The sequence below is a fragment of the Punica granatum genome, chromosome 2 (genome assembly GCF_007655135.1).
Source record: "Punica granatum isolate Tunisia-2019 chromosome 2, ASM765513v2, whole genome shotgun sequence".
Lineage (NCBI taxonomy): Eukaryota > Viridiplantae > Streptophyta > Magnoliopsida > Myrtales > Lythraceae > Punica > Punica granatum.
In genome coordinates, this window is record NC_045128.1 from 35,616,722 (window position 1) to 35,633,053 (window position 16,332).

The 16,332-nt window shown below is 41.3% G+C and overlaps 3 protein-coding genes and 1 long non-coding RNA gene across 7 annotated transcripts; 3 read left to right on the forward strand and 1 right to left on the reverse strand.

Annotated features, from left to right (window-relative positions):
- The first annotated feature begins 9 nt into the window (after positions 1 to 9).
- LOC116196389 lies at positions 10 to 1,260 on the forward strand. The gene is made up of 2 exons (XR_004154808.1): positions 10 to 575; positions 790 to 1,260. It is a non-coding gene; the product is annotated as an uncharacterized LOC116196389 (long non-coding RNA).
- A 295-nt stretch (positions 1,261 to 1,555) lies between these two features.
- Positions 1,556 to 6,585, reverse strand: LOC116196374 (protein SUPPRESSOR OF npr1-1, CONSTITUTIVE 1-like). Of its 4 annotated transcripts, none has more exons than XM_031526056.1 (6): positions 5,809 to 6,585; positions 4,846 to 5,573; positions 4,439 to 4,741; positions 2,522 to 4,348; positions 1,932 to 1,993; positions 1,556 to 1,757 (listed from the first exon to the last, which is right to left on the reverse strand). In XM_031526056.1, exons 2-4 carry the CDS (start codon positions 4,966 to 4,968, stop codon positions 2,591 to 2,593), a joined length of 2,184 nt encoding a protein of 727 aa, XP_031381916.1. In that variant the 5' UTR covers positions 4,969 to 5,573; positions 5,809 to 6,585; the 3' UTR covers positions 1,556 to 1,757; positions 1,932 to 1,993; positions 2,522 to 2,590. The 4 variants fall into 4 exon arrangements, with proteins under 4 accessions (XP_031381916.1, XP_031381915.1, XP_031381917.1 ...); XM_031526055.1 differs by having other exon boundaries at positions 1,556 to 1,834; positions 5,809 to 6,584; XM_031526057.1 differs by having other exon boundaries at positions 1,556 to 1,834; positions 4,439 to 4,726; positions 5,809 to 6,579.
- A 4,495-nt stretch (positions 6,586 to 11,080) lies between these two features.
- Positions 11,081 to 13,569, forward strand: LOC116193914 (TMV resistance protein N-like). Its single transcript, XM_031522655.1, has 2 exons — positions 11,081 to 11,953; positions 12,345 to 13,569. The coding sequence occupies exons 1-2, from the start codon at positions 11,277 to 11,279 to the stop codon at positions 13,504 to 13,506; spliced, it is 1,839 nt and encodes a 612-aa protein (XP_031378515.1). The 5' UTR covers positions 11,081 to 11,276; the 3' UTR covers positions 13,507 to 13,569.
- Positions 13,569 to 16,307, forward strand: LOC116196373 (putative adenylate cyclase regulatory protein). The gene is made up of 2 exons (XM_031526054.1): positions 13,569 to 13,863; positions 13,944 to 16,307. The coding sequence occupies exon 2, from the start codon at positions 13,944 to 13,946 to the stop codon at positions 16,221 to 16,223; it is 2,280 nt and encodes a 759-aa protein (XP_031381914.1). The 5' UTR covers positions 13,569 to 13,863; the 3' UTR covers positions 16,224 to 16,307.
- The last annotated feature ends 25 nt before the right edge of the window (positions 16,308 to 16,332 follow it).

Below are 16,332 nucleotides of genomic sequence, written 5' to 3' on the forward strand. Positions count from 1 at the left end.
AATATTTTGATTCTGATGGTTGTGAGAAGTTGCAAGAAGTTGAGGGGCTGAAAAAAGTGGAAAAGTCACCAACTCAGCCGGAGTGGAAAGTGGGGCAATGTCTACGTGGTAATGGTATTGAGAAGTTACAAGAACTTGATGGGCTTGATGAATTGAGATCATTAGGGCTGTTACAAGGTGGGACCTCTGAGAAGTTACTCAACCAATCGAACTATGGAGTATTGAGACAATGGTATGCCGATGGCTGCGAGAAGGTACCAGAACTCGAGGGGCTCGAAAACCTGGAAAATTTTCACTTAGAAGTCTTTGACGATTCAAATCAATTGACAGTCTATAAAATTTATAATGGTAGAGTGCCTTTCTAGTTTTTTTGGTGGGAAAAGATATTACCTGTACGACACTTGGGTATGAGTTATAATGAGGGATGCATGGGGCAGACAAAGGACTTCTCTCCTTTCCAGGTTGTTCAATAGCAAGTGCTTGAAAGGGGTGGCCCTCATGTTTGTATGCAGAGGCAAGTCCTGACCAGCAAATATGGCTAATAATGGAGTCAGCTGCAGAATGGAGAGAACATGGTAAGAAGTTTCCTTAATCACTGCGACAATCTTTTATGCAGATCTGATCATTTCCTTCCAAAATCTTCCTATAACTTTTTCCTGTGCAGCTCATTTGTATTCTACAACTCTGCCTATTCAATAATTTCCTGCACGCATTCCCTTTTATTATTGCTTTGTAGTCTGGCCTGTTGGTTATGTTAGTTCCAATTATATTCTCTTCAAATAATTGCAGATCAGACAAAACCCAGGCAAGTACTTTTCGTAAGCAAATGTGCAATACTGTGAAAGCAGCTTCTGCGGTCCACGCCTAGGATGATGAGGAGCTCCATACTGAAGGCAGAGAAGATATCGGTCCTGAGCTTCTTGAAGGGATCAGGCAGTGCGAGACCTGACAATCTTTCGGTTGTTAGATAAAAATTTGGCAACTTCTTTGCGAGGAACATGGGAGTGATTTTTGCTTCTGGTTGCATGGAAAGAAACACCATGCTTCGGAAAGATTTATTGGTTAACTCTGGTCAGAATTTATATTTGAGCTCTGTTGTTTTGGTCGTGTTTGTAAATTGTAATCCACCCTTTGTGGGCGATGAAATTGTAATCCACCAAAGAGAGTGTTCTCTTGAGTTTGGATTGATCCGAGAGCTTGCCCTTGATGAAAAACAAAGTGTAATCTCCATCAATCTAGTGGAAAGTTGATTTGGATTTAGTCCCGTGATTTTTCCCTTCATTGGGGTTTTCCACGTAAAAAGTTCTCGGTGTCCTTTGAGTTGCTGCGCAATTGACTGTTTGAGCATCCTTTCCCAACAAAATGTTCGACAGCATATACTTTCGATATATGCACCATACGTTGGCAGTAATAGCAAATTGCCATGTTTCTTCTGAACCTTCCTTAGCAAGTTTCACTTTTGCGTAGTTTTCTTAAACTCTAGCTGACTGTTTTTACTTCTTACAAATACGATGAGTTTGACATTTCTGATGGCACTTCTCAAAAGCTGTCGATGAAAAATGAAGAATCCGAAACAGATATTCATTCAAATGAGTGAATTAGAAAGTAAATAAACATTTCAGTGGCTTTGTAATGCTGCAGCCGACTATCATATAGACATATCTGCAACAGTTTGAGTCTATGTAAATCACATTCTACTTCTCAAAATTAAGAGAATCCTGAATCGATCTCTTCCCACATTGCCAGCTGCTTCTTTCCTTCCATTCCAACAAATAGTGCAAGTAGTCAGCAAGCCAATTAAGGAGCTTATCTTCCTTTATTGTTTCTCTGATAACTGAGATAACTACAGCATTAGACAAGAGATATAGAACCCAAAAAAAAAAAAAAAGTGAACCGGAAGAAAGAAACTTTAAGAGTTATTTAACACTTACCAGAACTGGAAGTGTCTCTGAATAAGTAATCCTTCATGAGTCAGATAAGCGGACATTCCTTGCTGTACATCGATGATATCAAGTTAGAGATGACAGAAAAATAGCTGGAAGATGTCAAAAAAGGTGACATAGAGCAAACAGTTACAAGTACTTGCCGGGGCAAGTTTCTTATTCTAAAGAAAGCAATTCGAAGAAGCATGTCTCGCAACAGAACATTGGCTTCAAAATAACATTGTCAGATAGTTCGAGATTATAGAACTCTCCATTCAGTATGCTTCCAGAGCTAAAATTCTCATCTGTCAGGTACCATTTATCTGGAGGTACATGATAGTGATAGTAATACACGAGACGGCATTATCAGTAATCAATCAAATATTGATCTAGCACCAAACAGTATGATTAAGGCAAATACACAGGGCAATTCAGAATGTTTACCCCAACGGTCAATCCTACCAAATGTTTGCATTGACTACGACTACCTAGTAAACAATAAACAGTGCAGAAGAAACGACTCTGCCATTTACAAACCAAAAGTCTCAGACAAATGCGATGACTATCAAAGGAAATACTTTCTGAAGTTGTAAACTCACCGTAGTCTGATATTGAGAGATTGAAGTCCATCACAGAAGTTGCTACAGACCCGAACCCCTCAATTTCACTTAATATCTAGAAATTGATATTGGATTTATCTCTTCGAGCCCTGGAATTTCTGTTAGGTTATCACAGCCTGAGATATCTAGCCACTGTAAGGACTTCAGCCCCGAGACATTTGGCAACCTTGTAATTGCTTTGCAATGTCTGAGATTTAACGCTTGCAGTGATTCCAACTCATCGAGGCCTTCTAGGCCGTGTAGCTTCTCGCAGCCTCCAGCGTCCAAGCGTTCCAACAGCTTTAAGCTTGACAAATCAGGCAATGTTTCCAAGGATGTGCAATTGCGAATCTCTAAATTCCTCAGGGAGCACAAATCGTCAAGGCCTTCGACTTCATCCAGCCTTTTGCACTCATTAGCCTTTATCTCATTCAACAACTTCAGATTCGATAAATCTGGTAGTCTTTCAAGATTTCTGCAGTATGAGACTTCCAAGTATGTCAGAGCTTCTACTCTCTCAAGCGCATCAAGGTTAGCTATTCTCCGGCTTCTAACTGTCAGGCGTGTTAAAAATGCTAATCTCCCAAGACCTCGAATTTCCATCAGAGAGCATTCACGTAGTTGTAGCTCTGATAGGTTCTGCAAGTTCGAAAGATCAGGTAATGCATGAAATAGATTGCACCCGACAACACATAGCTCCTGAAGGCCTGCGGGAAGGGTGGGAAGGGATCGAAGTTTCCAGCAATTTACAATGCTGAGCACCTTTAGCTGAGAAAGTGCACCAATTTCCTCAGGTAAGCTGCTAATACCTGTTCTGAGAAACTGTAAGAATTCCAACTTCGATAACTTTGCAATGCCCGGGGTCATCTCTGCCAAGTTAAAGCACTCAGAAAATGTTAACTGCTTCAAATTAATTAAATCAGGGAGATTCGGGATTGGCACCGGTGACTTACAAGTAACTTGAAGATTAGTCAACCCAGTAGGAAGCTCAGGGAGAGTGTGAAGGTCATGGCATCCTATTACATTGAGTGTCTGGAGATGATCAAGATTCCTGATAGATAGCGGAAGGCTTCTAATGCCTGCATCATCTAATCTCAAGACCCTTAAGAGGGACAATTGCCCGAGCTCAGAAGGAAGTTCTCCCTCCATCTCCACACAAAACGAAGCGTCGAGCACCATGAGCTTTCTCATATTTCCAAGATTTGTCGATAAGCGACGTATGCCAGAGTGACCAATGTTGAGCACTTGCAGCTTTTCTAAATCTCCAATGGAATCGGGCAACTTAGTAATCCTTCTCGTTAAAGATAAGTTAAGCTCGATTAATTCCTTCAGCTGCCCAATGGAATCTGGAAGTGCTGTCAACAACGAACAGCTCTTCAATGACAGACGCTGTAGTTTCACAAGAGCCTGTATGGAGTCAGGAAGCTCGATGATTTCAGAAAAATCAAGTATTAGATCCGAGAGAGAAGTTCCGAGATCAATGGAGTTGGGAATCTGATACAAAAACTTGCATTGCTTTGCATGGAGAATTTTGAGCTTCTTCAAGTGACTCAAGATTGGTATATCTTGCAACGAAGTTCCATCAATAATGAGCTCAGTCAATGCCTTCAAATAGCCCACTTGATGAGGTAGCTCCCTAATGTTGTGACAAAAACTAAGGTTTAGGAACGCCAGACTCTTAAGCCTCCCTATTGATGAAGCGATCACTTCCAACTGGTGACAGTTTTCAAAGCTTAAACTCTCTAAATTAGTAAACCGTGAAAAATCAGGAGTTCTGGTAAAATAATGGCATTGTCGCAGGGAAAGGTCTTTCAGTTTCACAGCCATCTGCAGAACAAGTTGAAATTATACAAATCAGAAATCAAAGCTTAATACAAAGATTACGCACAAAAAGAAGATGACTTTTGTTCGTATGACCTGGATAGAGTCCCAACCATCTCTAACATCGCATGATGTTAATTCCAGAACAACGATGTTCTTTAGATTTAAATTGGCTGGCATAGGCATCTGGTTCATCAATATAGAACTATGCAAACTCAACCATCTCAAGTTCGATAAGCAGCCATCAAAATTTCCTTCCAGAGCATCACAATGTAAATGGAGGAACCTCAACTCTGATAGCTTTCTAAACTGCTCGCCGGTGAAATGGCAGTCTTCGAACCCAACTCTAAAATCAAGATGGAAGGCTAAAACATTCTCCGTACCCTGCTCCACAAACAACTGCGAATTGGTAAACAATGAGATGAAACTTCTTGAAAGAAGTTCTAAGATAAATTAAGATCTAAAACGCCCAAGGGTTAGTGCAGCATTTGAATTATTTATACCTCAGAATTGTCCAATACATCCTTTGCTTCTTCATAGTACCACAACCTACTGCGTTTTCCTGGTTGTCCATAATTTTCTTTCCGGACAATTTCCCGACCGAGATCTTTGAGTTGATCATGCATCTACAGCTTGTTATCCGGTACAATCCTAATCAGAGACATTAGAAGAAGGATGTCAATTCCACCTTCCGGAAAGAAATTGCAATCTTTCCACATATATGAGGGAATATTTTTATCTTCTCCTGTGAAGAGGCAAGCAATATCCAAAAATATCTGCTTCTCGATATTGCTTGCCTGTGAAGAGGCAAGCAATATCGAGAACAATGAAGACTCTCTTGTCACGGAACCTGCGCTTAAGCTCCCCAGTTCCCTCATCCACACTAGTGAAATCCTGACGTTCACGCCTTAAGATATCAGCAACTAGCAGACTTTGCAGGTACTTAAGACCATTCTGTTTTACCGACTCATGAATGTCATTGAGGAAGCTACGACCGTCAAATTGATCCAAAATCTGATTGTAGATGACCTTCACAAGAGTCGTCTTACCGATGCCTCCCATACCCCATATCCCAATCATCCTTACATCTCTCGCACCAACATCAACCAATCAGATGACTGCCTCCAAGCGATCCTCAATCCCAACTAAGTTGTCGGTCACAAGAAGATGAGCTTTCTTCAATTCCCTCAAAATCTCTGTAACTACTAGCTTTATTAACTGGCCTTGGTGTCTGCAGGATTGCACATATTCATGTGGAAACATTAAAAACGAAATCCAAAAACTGATAATTATTAAGTGGAAAAACTAACATACCGGAGCACAAACAATAATGATAGCGACAAGGTTAATCAAATTAACGGATGTCAACAAACATACTTCACAGGATTCAGCAGATTGAGCTCGGAAAATTGGACGACAGAATATCAGCAAGAAGAAGCAGTCACTGTTAAATTATAAATGATTACCCATTTGCCACATTCTTCAGATCCCATCCCTTTAGGCTCCGACCTCAGCTAGAGCATCCCTCCATTGCTGAACGACGTTCGAGCTGTATGTCTTCACGTGCTGTGAAAATGCTGTCTTATAATCTCGTCCTGTTTGATGCCGAACCTCATTGGGCGTGACATCATAAAAAATGGGCATTATCATCTGCCCTGCCGAGTTCCTACATTCCACCATCTGGGCCAGTTCCTTGAGGCACCATTTACTAGAAGCGTAGCCCCTGGAGAAGATGGGTACAGAGACCTTTGATTGCTTGATCGCCTCCAGGAGGTTAGGCCCGATTTGTTCTCCTTTACGGAGCGCCTCGTCGTCCAGAAAGGTGCGTATCCCAGCATCTACAAGGGCGTTGTAGAGGAAATCAGTGAAGCCTTTGCGAGTATCCGGTCCCCTGAAGCTCAGGAAAACCTCATACTCATAGCCCGGTTCAAATTCTGCTGGGGATGCGGATAAATGTCTAGCTAGGACATTAGAGTCCCGAGAGACAGCATCATCTGAACTGATAGCTGCAGATTCTGCACTTCTTTCGCTTGAAGCAAACAGTGAGAAAAAGCCACAGCACAGGCATGCCCACCAAGGATAGCCATTACTCTCACCATCAACATCCATTGCTTCTGAAACCAAAGAGTTTCAATCAGATTCAGGGGAAGATGGAGACTCAACTCTGTCCTCTGCCTATAGTGTAATCAACTCTCTCTCTCTCTCTCTCTCTCTCTCTCTCTCTGTGTGAAACCGAACAGTCGTTGACTTTAAACGGTCAGTGCGGTACACGATAAGGTTGTGGAACCAGGAAACAGACATCTCTGAATGACAAGATCAACGCAGTGAAAAAAAGAACTGGTGGTTCATATTCTCTGTTAGTACATTTCTGGGGTAAATATTAGTGTCGTACTGGATAAAGTTGGTATGCTATGCTCGAGGTACTTTCAGACGGTGACGTTGCTCTCTGTAGCTGCCCAAACTTCCCTTGGGTCTGCAGAGTGGACCTTTAGAGATCAGCAAATTGTCAGGTTTACTGCTATGGTACTGCCCAGAGCTCGTGGGATTTAAAGGCCTTGGGGATGAGAATTTTGTCCACTCTTTCTGCAGAGTGATAGCTAATCTAAAATGTTTGTGAAAAGCTAGAATAGGTCTGATGTCATTAGATATTTCATGCTCTAGAAAATCTTGAGTAGCCACCAGATTTGCCGAAGTGGAGGAGATATGCTACACGTTGCCAAAAGCTACATGAAATTCAAGGTATTGGAAGGAAGTTTGTGTGGCTAGAGGATTTGGATATTAATGGAACATCTGCTGATAGATTACATGATCTGTCAAATTTAGTGTCTCTGCAGTATCTGTTTTGTAATGGTTGTGAGAAGTTGGAAGGGCTTGGTGGACTTGATAAATTGGAGGCATTGGCATGGTTAGATATCAGTGGATGTAAAGCAATTAAAGTTTAACCCAATCTGTCAAAAGCTTTTAAATTGTTCGAACCACACTGTATGCTGATGGTCGTGTGAAGGTACAGGAACTTGAAAGGCTTGAAAACTCGGGGGGAGAATTGCAGACATTAGAAATTTCATGTTGCACAGCTATTGAGAATCTAATTGATCCATCAGATCTAGAGAAGCTAGATTCTCGATATTTCACGATGCGAAAAGTTTAAAGAGATTCGGGGATAGGAGGAGCCGGAGTCTATTTAATTATATATTTCTGGGTGTAAATTATTTTGGAAGCTGCGACATCTAACAAGGCATGCGTAATGTCCTCCTCAGGTTTGCTTCTCTTACCCTCCTTTTTCCTCATTCAGTGGATGGAGACCCATTTCACTAGTGTTGGAGCAAATTTTTTGAGAACTTACGGCATTTATATTCAGATACATACGATTTACTTTAAGGTAGGGCGAGGAGGATCAGGTCGCCTAGAAGATTATTCTAATGAGGAATCAAATGATAACTTTGACGAGTCTTTCAATGAGAAGCAGCAGCAGAGAGGCTATAATATTTCCCGACTGGAAGGCTGATCTGCCAAGAGGGGATCCGGAAAATTTAAGGTTCCTTTAATCTTCTGCCAGAATTGAGATGGCTTCAATGGGGGGAGGGGTGTAAGGTTCCGATAGGCCTGGAGCAATTTTTTTCTGGTTACTGGAATTTGGAGCTCTTAGGTTTATTTCTATCATCGTGAATGGCCTCTTTATTGTTCTGCTGGTGGCAGTGAAGCTGAAAATGCTCAATCTCAATCACTGCCCAGATTTCGCAATTCTGAGAGCTAACTTTTCCAGTAGGATATGAACTAGGTATTTATTCCTCTCTTCAAATACCTATGGATTGTGTTCTAAGTCCCTTGTTAAGGTTCATAGACTGCTTTTGGCTGCCAGGGATAACTGGTTTTAAAATATCCTTCTGTAACTTTCATTTCCTTTAGTTTTAGAAAAAAATTCGTTCAAATGAAGGTGAAAGCGATCAAGTTTTATTGGTTTTGTGTAAGAGCAGTATATATTTTTTATAATTTAAATAAAACAAGGGGTTCGATCGGACGGTGGGTTTACCGGTGTTCTCCCATTTGGGTACACGTGTCTGAATGATTACTTCCAGCCGCTGAGCTAATCACAACCCAACACAAAGAAGCTTCTTCGCCCTTTTCCTCCTCCGCTTTTTCTTTCACTATTCTATTGCATTAAAACCATTTCAAAAAAAAAAAAAACACGGTCTTTGTTTATGAGGGACGGAAGGTGCTACCGTTGATTTTGGTATCGTACATATTGTCCGAATCTTCCCTTGCAAACAAAGAGGAGGATAAAATTTCGCTCGTGGTATAGGAACACAACACGATGTTGTAGAATGATCTATATAAAAAATCTAAATGATAGAGTAAGGTCATATTTGACATGTTAAATACAAAGAACGTAACATAATACAATCAACTGTATAAAATACATGCGATTGGTAGATCCTTGGGTCCATGTTGTCAGTTTCCGTTCATATCTACCAAACGCAATCTAAATAGCTCCACGATATGTTTAAGTTTGGAATGCATGCAATAATTCATGTCTTATTCGTGTCTTATTTTATATAAATATAAGGGTAAATTATAAAAAAAATTCAAATTTTATAAAAAGTCTCAGTTTTGTCATAAATTTTGTTTTGTAACAAAAAAACCATAAGTTTTCTAAAATGTCTAAAAAATGACCTCCGTTATAACTTCCGTCAATTTTTGCTGCTGATAGTGAGTCCTTTTAACAGTTCATGTAGGCAAAAATTAACGAAAATTATAACGAATGTCATTTTTGAGACATTTTAAAAAATTTATAATTTTTTTGTTACAAAATAAAATTTATGATAAAATTGAGAAAATTTTACAAAATTTGAAATTTTTTTTTGTAATTTATCCTAAATATAAATATAAAGTCCTGAAAGGAATGCACAAAGTTCCCTTCCAATTGGCTGGTTACAACATTAGGGGTCCCACTCTTCTGTTTTCCTACTCTCTTTTTTTTTCTATATTAATTACACCAACCCGCTCAAATCACCTGATAAGGATGTGCCAATTAGCACAATGGGCCGCCCACCAATTTAGTTTTGCCACAGTTTGTTGCCGTGTGGGTCATCCTCCCTTGCCAGGAAAATATCAGTTGATTAAAGAAAGACCGCAGCAATAATTGACATAGTAGTTGGACAAAATTCACAATTTGGTCCCTAAAAGATACATCACACTACAAATTACTTCTTGAAAGATTTTTTATATACTAATTGGCCCTTCTGTTTGAAACGTTAGCACATTTTGGTTCTTCTGTCAATGTTTTATCTAGTCTCCAATGGAAAAAGCTTACATGGCTCGTTATATGACTCTTAATTACTGACTTTTATTTTTTATTTTTACTTTTAGAATTAGGGCTCGATCTGAGAAGGGATGAGGGGCAGATCGACAATGGAGTCTCTTCACATATTCTCCCTCTATCTCCTTTCCCTCTTTCCTTCTTTGCCTCCCATTCCCGTCCCTTCCCCTTAACAAAAGCTTTTAGCGCGCGATCGTCTCGAAAACCAAAACCTTCCCTGACTTTGAACTTCAACCTCGTCATGACTCGAAGAGCTCAGAGCTATAACACCACCTCCTCCTCTAATTTTTATTCTTCTTTTTCATCTTCGATTGCGAGGGCTGAGTGGCTCTTGGGTCTCAACGGAGGGAGCAAGAAGATGGCAGGCTTGCTGGATATAGTGAAGGAAGGCGACCCGGTTCTGCACGAGCTTGACTGAGAAGTTGACCCGTCAGAAATTAGGTCGAAGAGGATTCAAAAGATCATCGACTATATGATGATTGTCATGCACAGAGCTCCCAGAGTTGGCCTCGCCGCTCCTCAGAGGCGGAGATGGGGGGTCATTGCCGATCTAAACCCCCGTAAAAGAAAATGGAAAACCAATAGAGAGAGATAAAGAGATGGGAAGAGAGAATGGACCTGAAGAGGAAAATTGTATGAGTTATGCAGCTTCCAACCTATCAACCCAACCCAACCTCCCCCCCGCCCTCTCTCTCTCTCTCTCTCTCATTGATTCGATTGCCCCTCCCCATGCCAGAAACCGAAATGAAAAGAGGAGGTATCGACCTTCCTTAATCCCTCATTAACTTTGCCCATTGCAACCAATCGTGAGCCTAGCTTTAGGATCTCCGCCACCCTCTAGCCTTTAGAAGCTCGAGCTCCGCCGAGACGACTCCATGGAGCTCTGCCCCTTCTCTGGATACTAACCAGAACAGAGAGAGAAAGAAATGGGGGCAGTTTGGCCCCCCTTCCTGCAACGAGCTCCCTTGATGGGGAGAGCAGGTGCAGGGGTCCGGTGTGATCTGCCCTTAAATTTGTTTTTTTTATTCGAAAGGTAATCATTTTATTTTTTATTTGAAAAGAAATTAATAAATTACCTAAAATGACGTTCATTTTAGGGGATTTAGTGCCAGCGTGGCTTTTAACAGGCTAGGTCAGCAAATAACAGGCCAAATCAACAATGTCCGTTATGGACGAGATGAAAACTAAGACGGAAGGACCAAATTATTCTGACCTTTCAAACGGAGGGACCAATTAATGTACTACAAATCTTTCAGGGACCAATTTGTAGCGAGATGTATCTTTCAAGGACCAAATTGTGAATTTAGTCTTGGTAGTTGAACTAATGATGGCATGGGCTTCGTGGAAAGATCCCATCAGGATGAATTCGAGTTTGTTTAAAAAACGAAGACTCACTGTTGGGTGATTGGGACATACATCGCTTTTGGATTGGGATAAAAAAACAAAAAAAAAGAAAAAAGAAAAATTTGTGATTGACTGATTTCATACTGAAAAGAGTTCATAGGCTGAGGTGAGGGGGAGGAGAGAGCTCAATCAAAATTCTCACATCAACTACTGCGATTGAAAAAAACTCTCTGACAGCTCGCTGATTCGATCTTTGATTGGAAGTACACGAAAATGGTTACTGATGGTAGTCCTTGGTTATCTTGGTGGGCATGCCTATGCGTTGCCTTTCTCTCGTCGTTCGTTTCGATCCTTGTCACTGTTTTTGTTATGAAGAAAAGAAGCAGAAGTACTGCAGAATCTGCAGCTACTACTTCTAATGATGCGTTCTCCAGTGGCACTGGTGGTGGCTGCAGAGTCGAGGCCTCATGCTCGTCCTCGGTCAGTGGCCAACCGGGATATGAGTACGACGTCTTCCTGAGCTTCAGGGGAGAAGATACTCGCAAGGGATTCACTGATGGCCTCTACACTGCCCTTGAAGGTGCTAGGATCCGCGTCTTCAGGGACAATGAGAGGCTCGGCATCGGCAAGGAAATTGGTCCTGAACTTCTGCAGGGTATCAAGCGGTCTAGCATCTCCATCCCCATCTTCTCTGAAAACTATGCATCAAGTAAGTGGTGCCTCAAAGAGTTTGCCTTCATGATGGAGTGCAGGGAAGCAAGGCAGCAGATCGTGCTTCCCATCTTCTACGATGTCACGCCAAACGAAGTCCAACACCAGACCGGAAGTTACGCCAAAGCCTTTCGGCAGCACACCAAAAAGCAGGACCCTAGGACTGTTCAAAGGTGGAGGAGAGCACTTGCAGAGGTTGGATCTTTGAAGGGTTGGGAATTAAAGAACGAGACTAATGGGTAATTAAACCATTCCCTATTGCGTAGTTATCTGTCTGGTGCTATAGATTATTTGCATCTTTCACTTAACTTTTCCGTATAATGTGTAAATCATATTTATCATCGACTTAACATACATATGATTAGAACAATTCGTGTTTCTAGGAAAATGAAATTATAGACTGTACAATTTAACAAATCTAAAAATTTTCTCACGACTAGTACAGGTTGGAAAAACTGATGGGAATTGTAAGATCAGTGGGAATGACAGTATGGTTTGCCGTTTGGCGTCCTATGACAAGTTTTGTATATCCTATAGAAATTGACAATACTGCACCATTTTCACTCGCAATCTATGAAACATTGTCGGCAAAAATTACCTTGCCCTCACGAAATTAATCTTATGCCACAGACATCAAGGAAAATTGATTAAGATGATAGTCACAAAGGTTTTGAGGAAGTTGAAGAATGCTCACCTTTGTGTCAATAACAAGTTAGTAGGGATCGACAATCACATGAAAGCAGTCATGAGAATGCTGAGTGTCGATGCGCCAGATGTGAGGTTTATTGGTATTTGGGGCATGGGGGGCATTGGAAAGACGACACTTGCTAAGGTCATCTATAACCAGATATTGGATGATTTTGACAGTTGCAGCTTCCTACAAGATGTACGAGAAACATCTGGGCGCAGTCACAATGGTCTTCGGCAATTGCAAAGTCAACTTGTTACTGACCTCTTGAAGTGTGACCGCTTGGAGTTTGCTTCCATTGATGAAGGAATAAGTGTACTCAAGCGTAGGTTTCGTGAGATGAAGGTCCTCATTCTTCTCGATGATGTTGATAGTGTTTATCAACTCAATGCACTGGCTGCGGAACTTGACTGGTTCGGCCAAGGGAGTAGAATCATCATCACCACTAGAAACAAGGGCGCTTTAGAAGTCCCTCAAGAGCATCAGGTCTATGAAGTAAAGGAAATGCAACAAGAGCAGGCCCTCCAACTATTTTGCAAGCATGCCTTGAGGAGAGATGCTCCCACGGTTAGACTGAGAGCTCTATCAGAAGAAATTGTCAGAAGAACGGGAGGTCTTCCTCTAGCTCTTGAAGTTATTGGCTCTTTTTTGCATGGGAAAAGTGAGGATACGTGGAAGGCAACATCACAGAAGTTGAAGATAGTGCCAAATAACGAAGTCGAACACAAGTTGAGGATTAGCTATGATGCATTACAGCACGAACAGCAACAAATGTTTTTAGATATTGCATGCCTTTTCAGCGGGGAAGATAAAAAGACCGTAGCTCACATGTGGGAAGATCAGTATAAATTTTCTCCGGAAGCTGATATTGAAGTCCTCCAACTATTGTCTCTTATTAAGATTGGAGAGGACAATATGCTACGGTTGCATGATCAGCTTCGAGATCTTGGTAGGGGAATTGTTCGGCAAGAAAACCTTAAAGAACCAGGGAAGCGGAGTAGGTTGTGGGGCGATGAAGCAATTGATGTGCTGTTGAACAATCAGGTAAAACATATTTTCTTCTTTTTCCATCTTTGGTCGTACAAAAGGCTATTGTGTTGTTAGACAGATAAAAGAAATGGAATTCTTTATGCAAAGTTTCTTTTCTTTCTTTCTTTTATCTTTTTGGAGCAGGGGTCGAAAAATATAGAAGGCATCCGACTGGAATATCAGATTGGGTTGGAGTGCTGCTGTTTTACACCTAGCCAGTTTAGGAAGCTATCAAAGTTGAGATATCTCCAACTAGACTGCACTAATCTTGATGGCGATTTTGAGAATCTTCTACCAGCCCTGAGATGGCTTCGGTGGAAAATACCTTCACTCAACTGCACAGCGACAAATTTGAATGTAAAGGGCCTACTCATCCTTGATTTGTCAAATAGCAAGGTCACGCATAATTGGAATGCTTGGAACTCAATTCAGGTCTCTGCTAATACATTGAACTCTCTAATTGATAGTGTTGTCTATGGCAAGTTCGGCAATACTTACTAATTGTTTTGCAGATGATGACGATGAAGCTGAAAGTTCTTGACCTCAGCTACTGTACAGAACTCACTCGAACTCCTGATTTGTCTCCATTTTGCAACCTGGAGAGGTTAAATCTAAGGAATTGCAAAAGACTACACGTGATTGACCCTTCCATATGTAGGCTTAAGCATCTTGCTTCCCTCAATATGACAAATTGTCGTTTCGTTAAGGAGCTTCCAGAGCAATTGGACAGCAAGGAAACTTTGCTTGAACTTGTCATTGATGGAACTGGCATAAAAAAGTTGCCTAGCTTGGAAGGTTTGATGAAACTCAAAATCCTAAGTGCCAACAACTGTGCTTGTCTGACTCAGATTCCGAGTTCTATTGGCCATTTAACATCTCTCGCAGATCTCAGCCTTGATCAATCAAAAATCAGTGAGCTTCCAGAGTCGATTGGATCATTAGTGACATTGCGACGGCTAACGTTAGCAGGCACTCCTCTGAGAGAGCTTCCGAAGTCTATTGGGGGTTTGAATTCATTGGTCGAGTTGGTTCTATCCAAGACAAGGGTGGCGATATTGCCCGATTCCATTGAGAATCTGATTAATCTGCAAGTGCTTAAGATTGATCGTAGTTCAGTCCAATCTATACCTACTGCTCTTGGACAGTTAGAGAAACTTGAATCCATAGACGCTTCAGGGTGTCAATTAGTTGCACAAATTCCAATCGAGCTTGGGAGGCTATCCCTTTTAAAGGTCCTGCTATTGCGTCATACAAATATTAGCAGCATTCCAGTAACAATTGGGGGCCTTCCTTGTCTTGAGACTCTTGATTTAGCATGGTGCACACAGCTTAGAACTCTCCCTGAGCTTCCCAGCAGCTTAAGTAGTGTGTCACTGACCTGTGAGTCATCGGTGCCAATACCAAATCTCCCTTATTTGATTAACCTAAAGAAGATAGAATTTGTCCGGTCAGTAGTTCCCAAGGAGATTTTGGAGTTGCCAAAGTTGGAGAAGCTGCATATATCTCGGTCAAATGTTAGCATCTTACTGGACGGAATTGGCGTGTTGGCTATGCTTAAGGAGCTTTCTATTGGTAATGTCAATCTCCAATGCCTTCCCGAACTTCCATTGGGTTTGCATAAGCTATGTATATCACGTTGTCATTCCCTTGCGAGATTGACGGTGCTTTCAAATTGGCAAAACTTATCTGAATTAAAGCTACACGACTGCCCTGAGCTTGCCGAAATTGAGAGCCTCGGTGATCTAGCGTCATTGAGAACTTTGTACATTTCCTTCTGCCGAAGGATAGCTAAACTTGATGGCCTTGATAAGCTGGAATTTTTAAAAAGGCTAGATATTTCTGCATGTGAAAGTCTTGAGAGGCTACCAGATCTGTCGAAGTTGAGTGCATTGTCTTCGATGAATGTAAATATTTGTGAAAAGCTTGTTGAAATTCAAGGAGTCAGCAGTTTGCATGCCTTGACTCAGTTGACAGTTTGTGCGGCGTCCATTGAAACATTGAATGTGTCAAACCTAAAGTCATTGGAGTATCTAGATGTTCAAGGCTGCACTAGGCTAAAAGGACTTGATGGGCTTGATAAATTGGGAGCATTGATGAGATTGACCATTAGAGATTGTAAATCAATTGAAAAGTTGCCCAGTCTGTCGAACTTAAAGTTCTTGCGTTACTTATGGGCTGATGGTTGTGAGAAGTTACGAGGACTTGAGGGGCTTGAATCTCTGGAAAGAATGGAACGGCTATGGATTTCAGGATGTAAAGCAATTGAAAGGTTGCCTGATCTATCGAACTTGAAATCTTTGCAATATCTTTATGCCTGTGGCTGTGAGAAGTTACAAGGACTTGACGGCCTTGATAAATTGGTTGCATTGAGACAGTTAAGTATCGGCCGATGTAAGTCAATTGAAAAGTTGCCCAATCTGTCAAACTTAAGATTGTTGGAATATTTTGATGCTGATGGTTGTGAGAAGTTGCAAGAAGTTGAGGGGCTGAAAATAGTTGTAAAGTCACCAACTCAGCCGGAGTGGAAAGTGTGGCAATGTCTACGTGGTAATGGTATTGAGAAGTTACAAGAACTTGATGGGCTTGATGAATTGAGATCATTAGGGTGGTTACAAGGTTGTTCATCTGAGAAGTTACTCGACCAATCGAACTATGGAGTATTGAGACAATGGTATGCCGATGGCTGCGAGAAGGTACCAGAACTTGAGGGGCTCGAAAACCTGGAAAATTTTCACTTAGAAGTCTTTGAAGATTCAAATCGATTGAGACTCTATAAGATTGATAATTGGTAGAGTGCCTTGCTAGTTTTTTTGGTGGGAAAAGATATTACCTGTACGACATTTGGGTATGAGTTATAATAAGGGATGCATGGTGCAGACAAAGGACTACTCTCCTTTCCAG

Coding starts and splice junctions, on each gene's coding strand:
- LOC116196373 (XM_031526054.1), top strand. CDS start 13,944: ATGATGACGATGAAGCTGAAAGTTCTTGACCTCAGCTACTGTACAGAA.
- LOC116193914 (XM_031522655.1), top strand. CDS start 11,277: ATGGTTACTGATGGTAGTCCTTGGTTATCTTGGTGGGCATGCCTATGC. Junction 11,954..12,344: donor TTAAAGAACGAGACTAATGG/GTAATTAAACCA, acceptor CTTATGCCACAG/ACATCAAGGAAAATTGATTA.
- LOC116196374 (XM_031526056.1), bottom strand. CDS start 4,968: ATGCATGATCAACTCAAAGATCTCGGTCGGGAAATTGTCCGGAAAGAA. Junction 4,742..4,845: donor ATGTATTGGACAATTCTGAG/GTATAAATAATT, acceptor ACCAATTCGCAG/TTGTTTGTGGAGCAGGGTAC. Junction 4,349..4,438: donor ATGGTTGGGACTCTATCCAG/GTCATACGAACA, acceptor CTTGTTCTGCAG/ATGGCTGTGAAACTGAAAGA.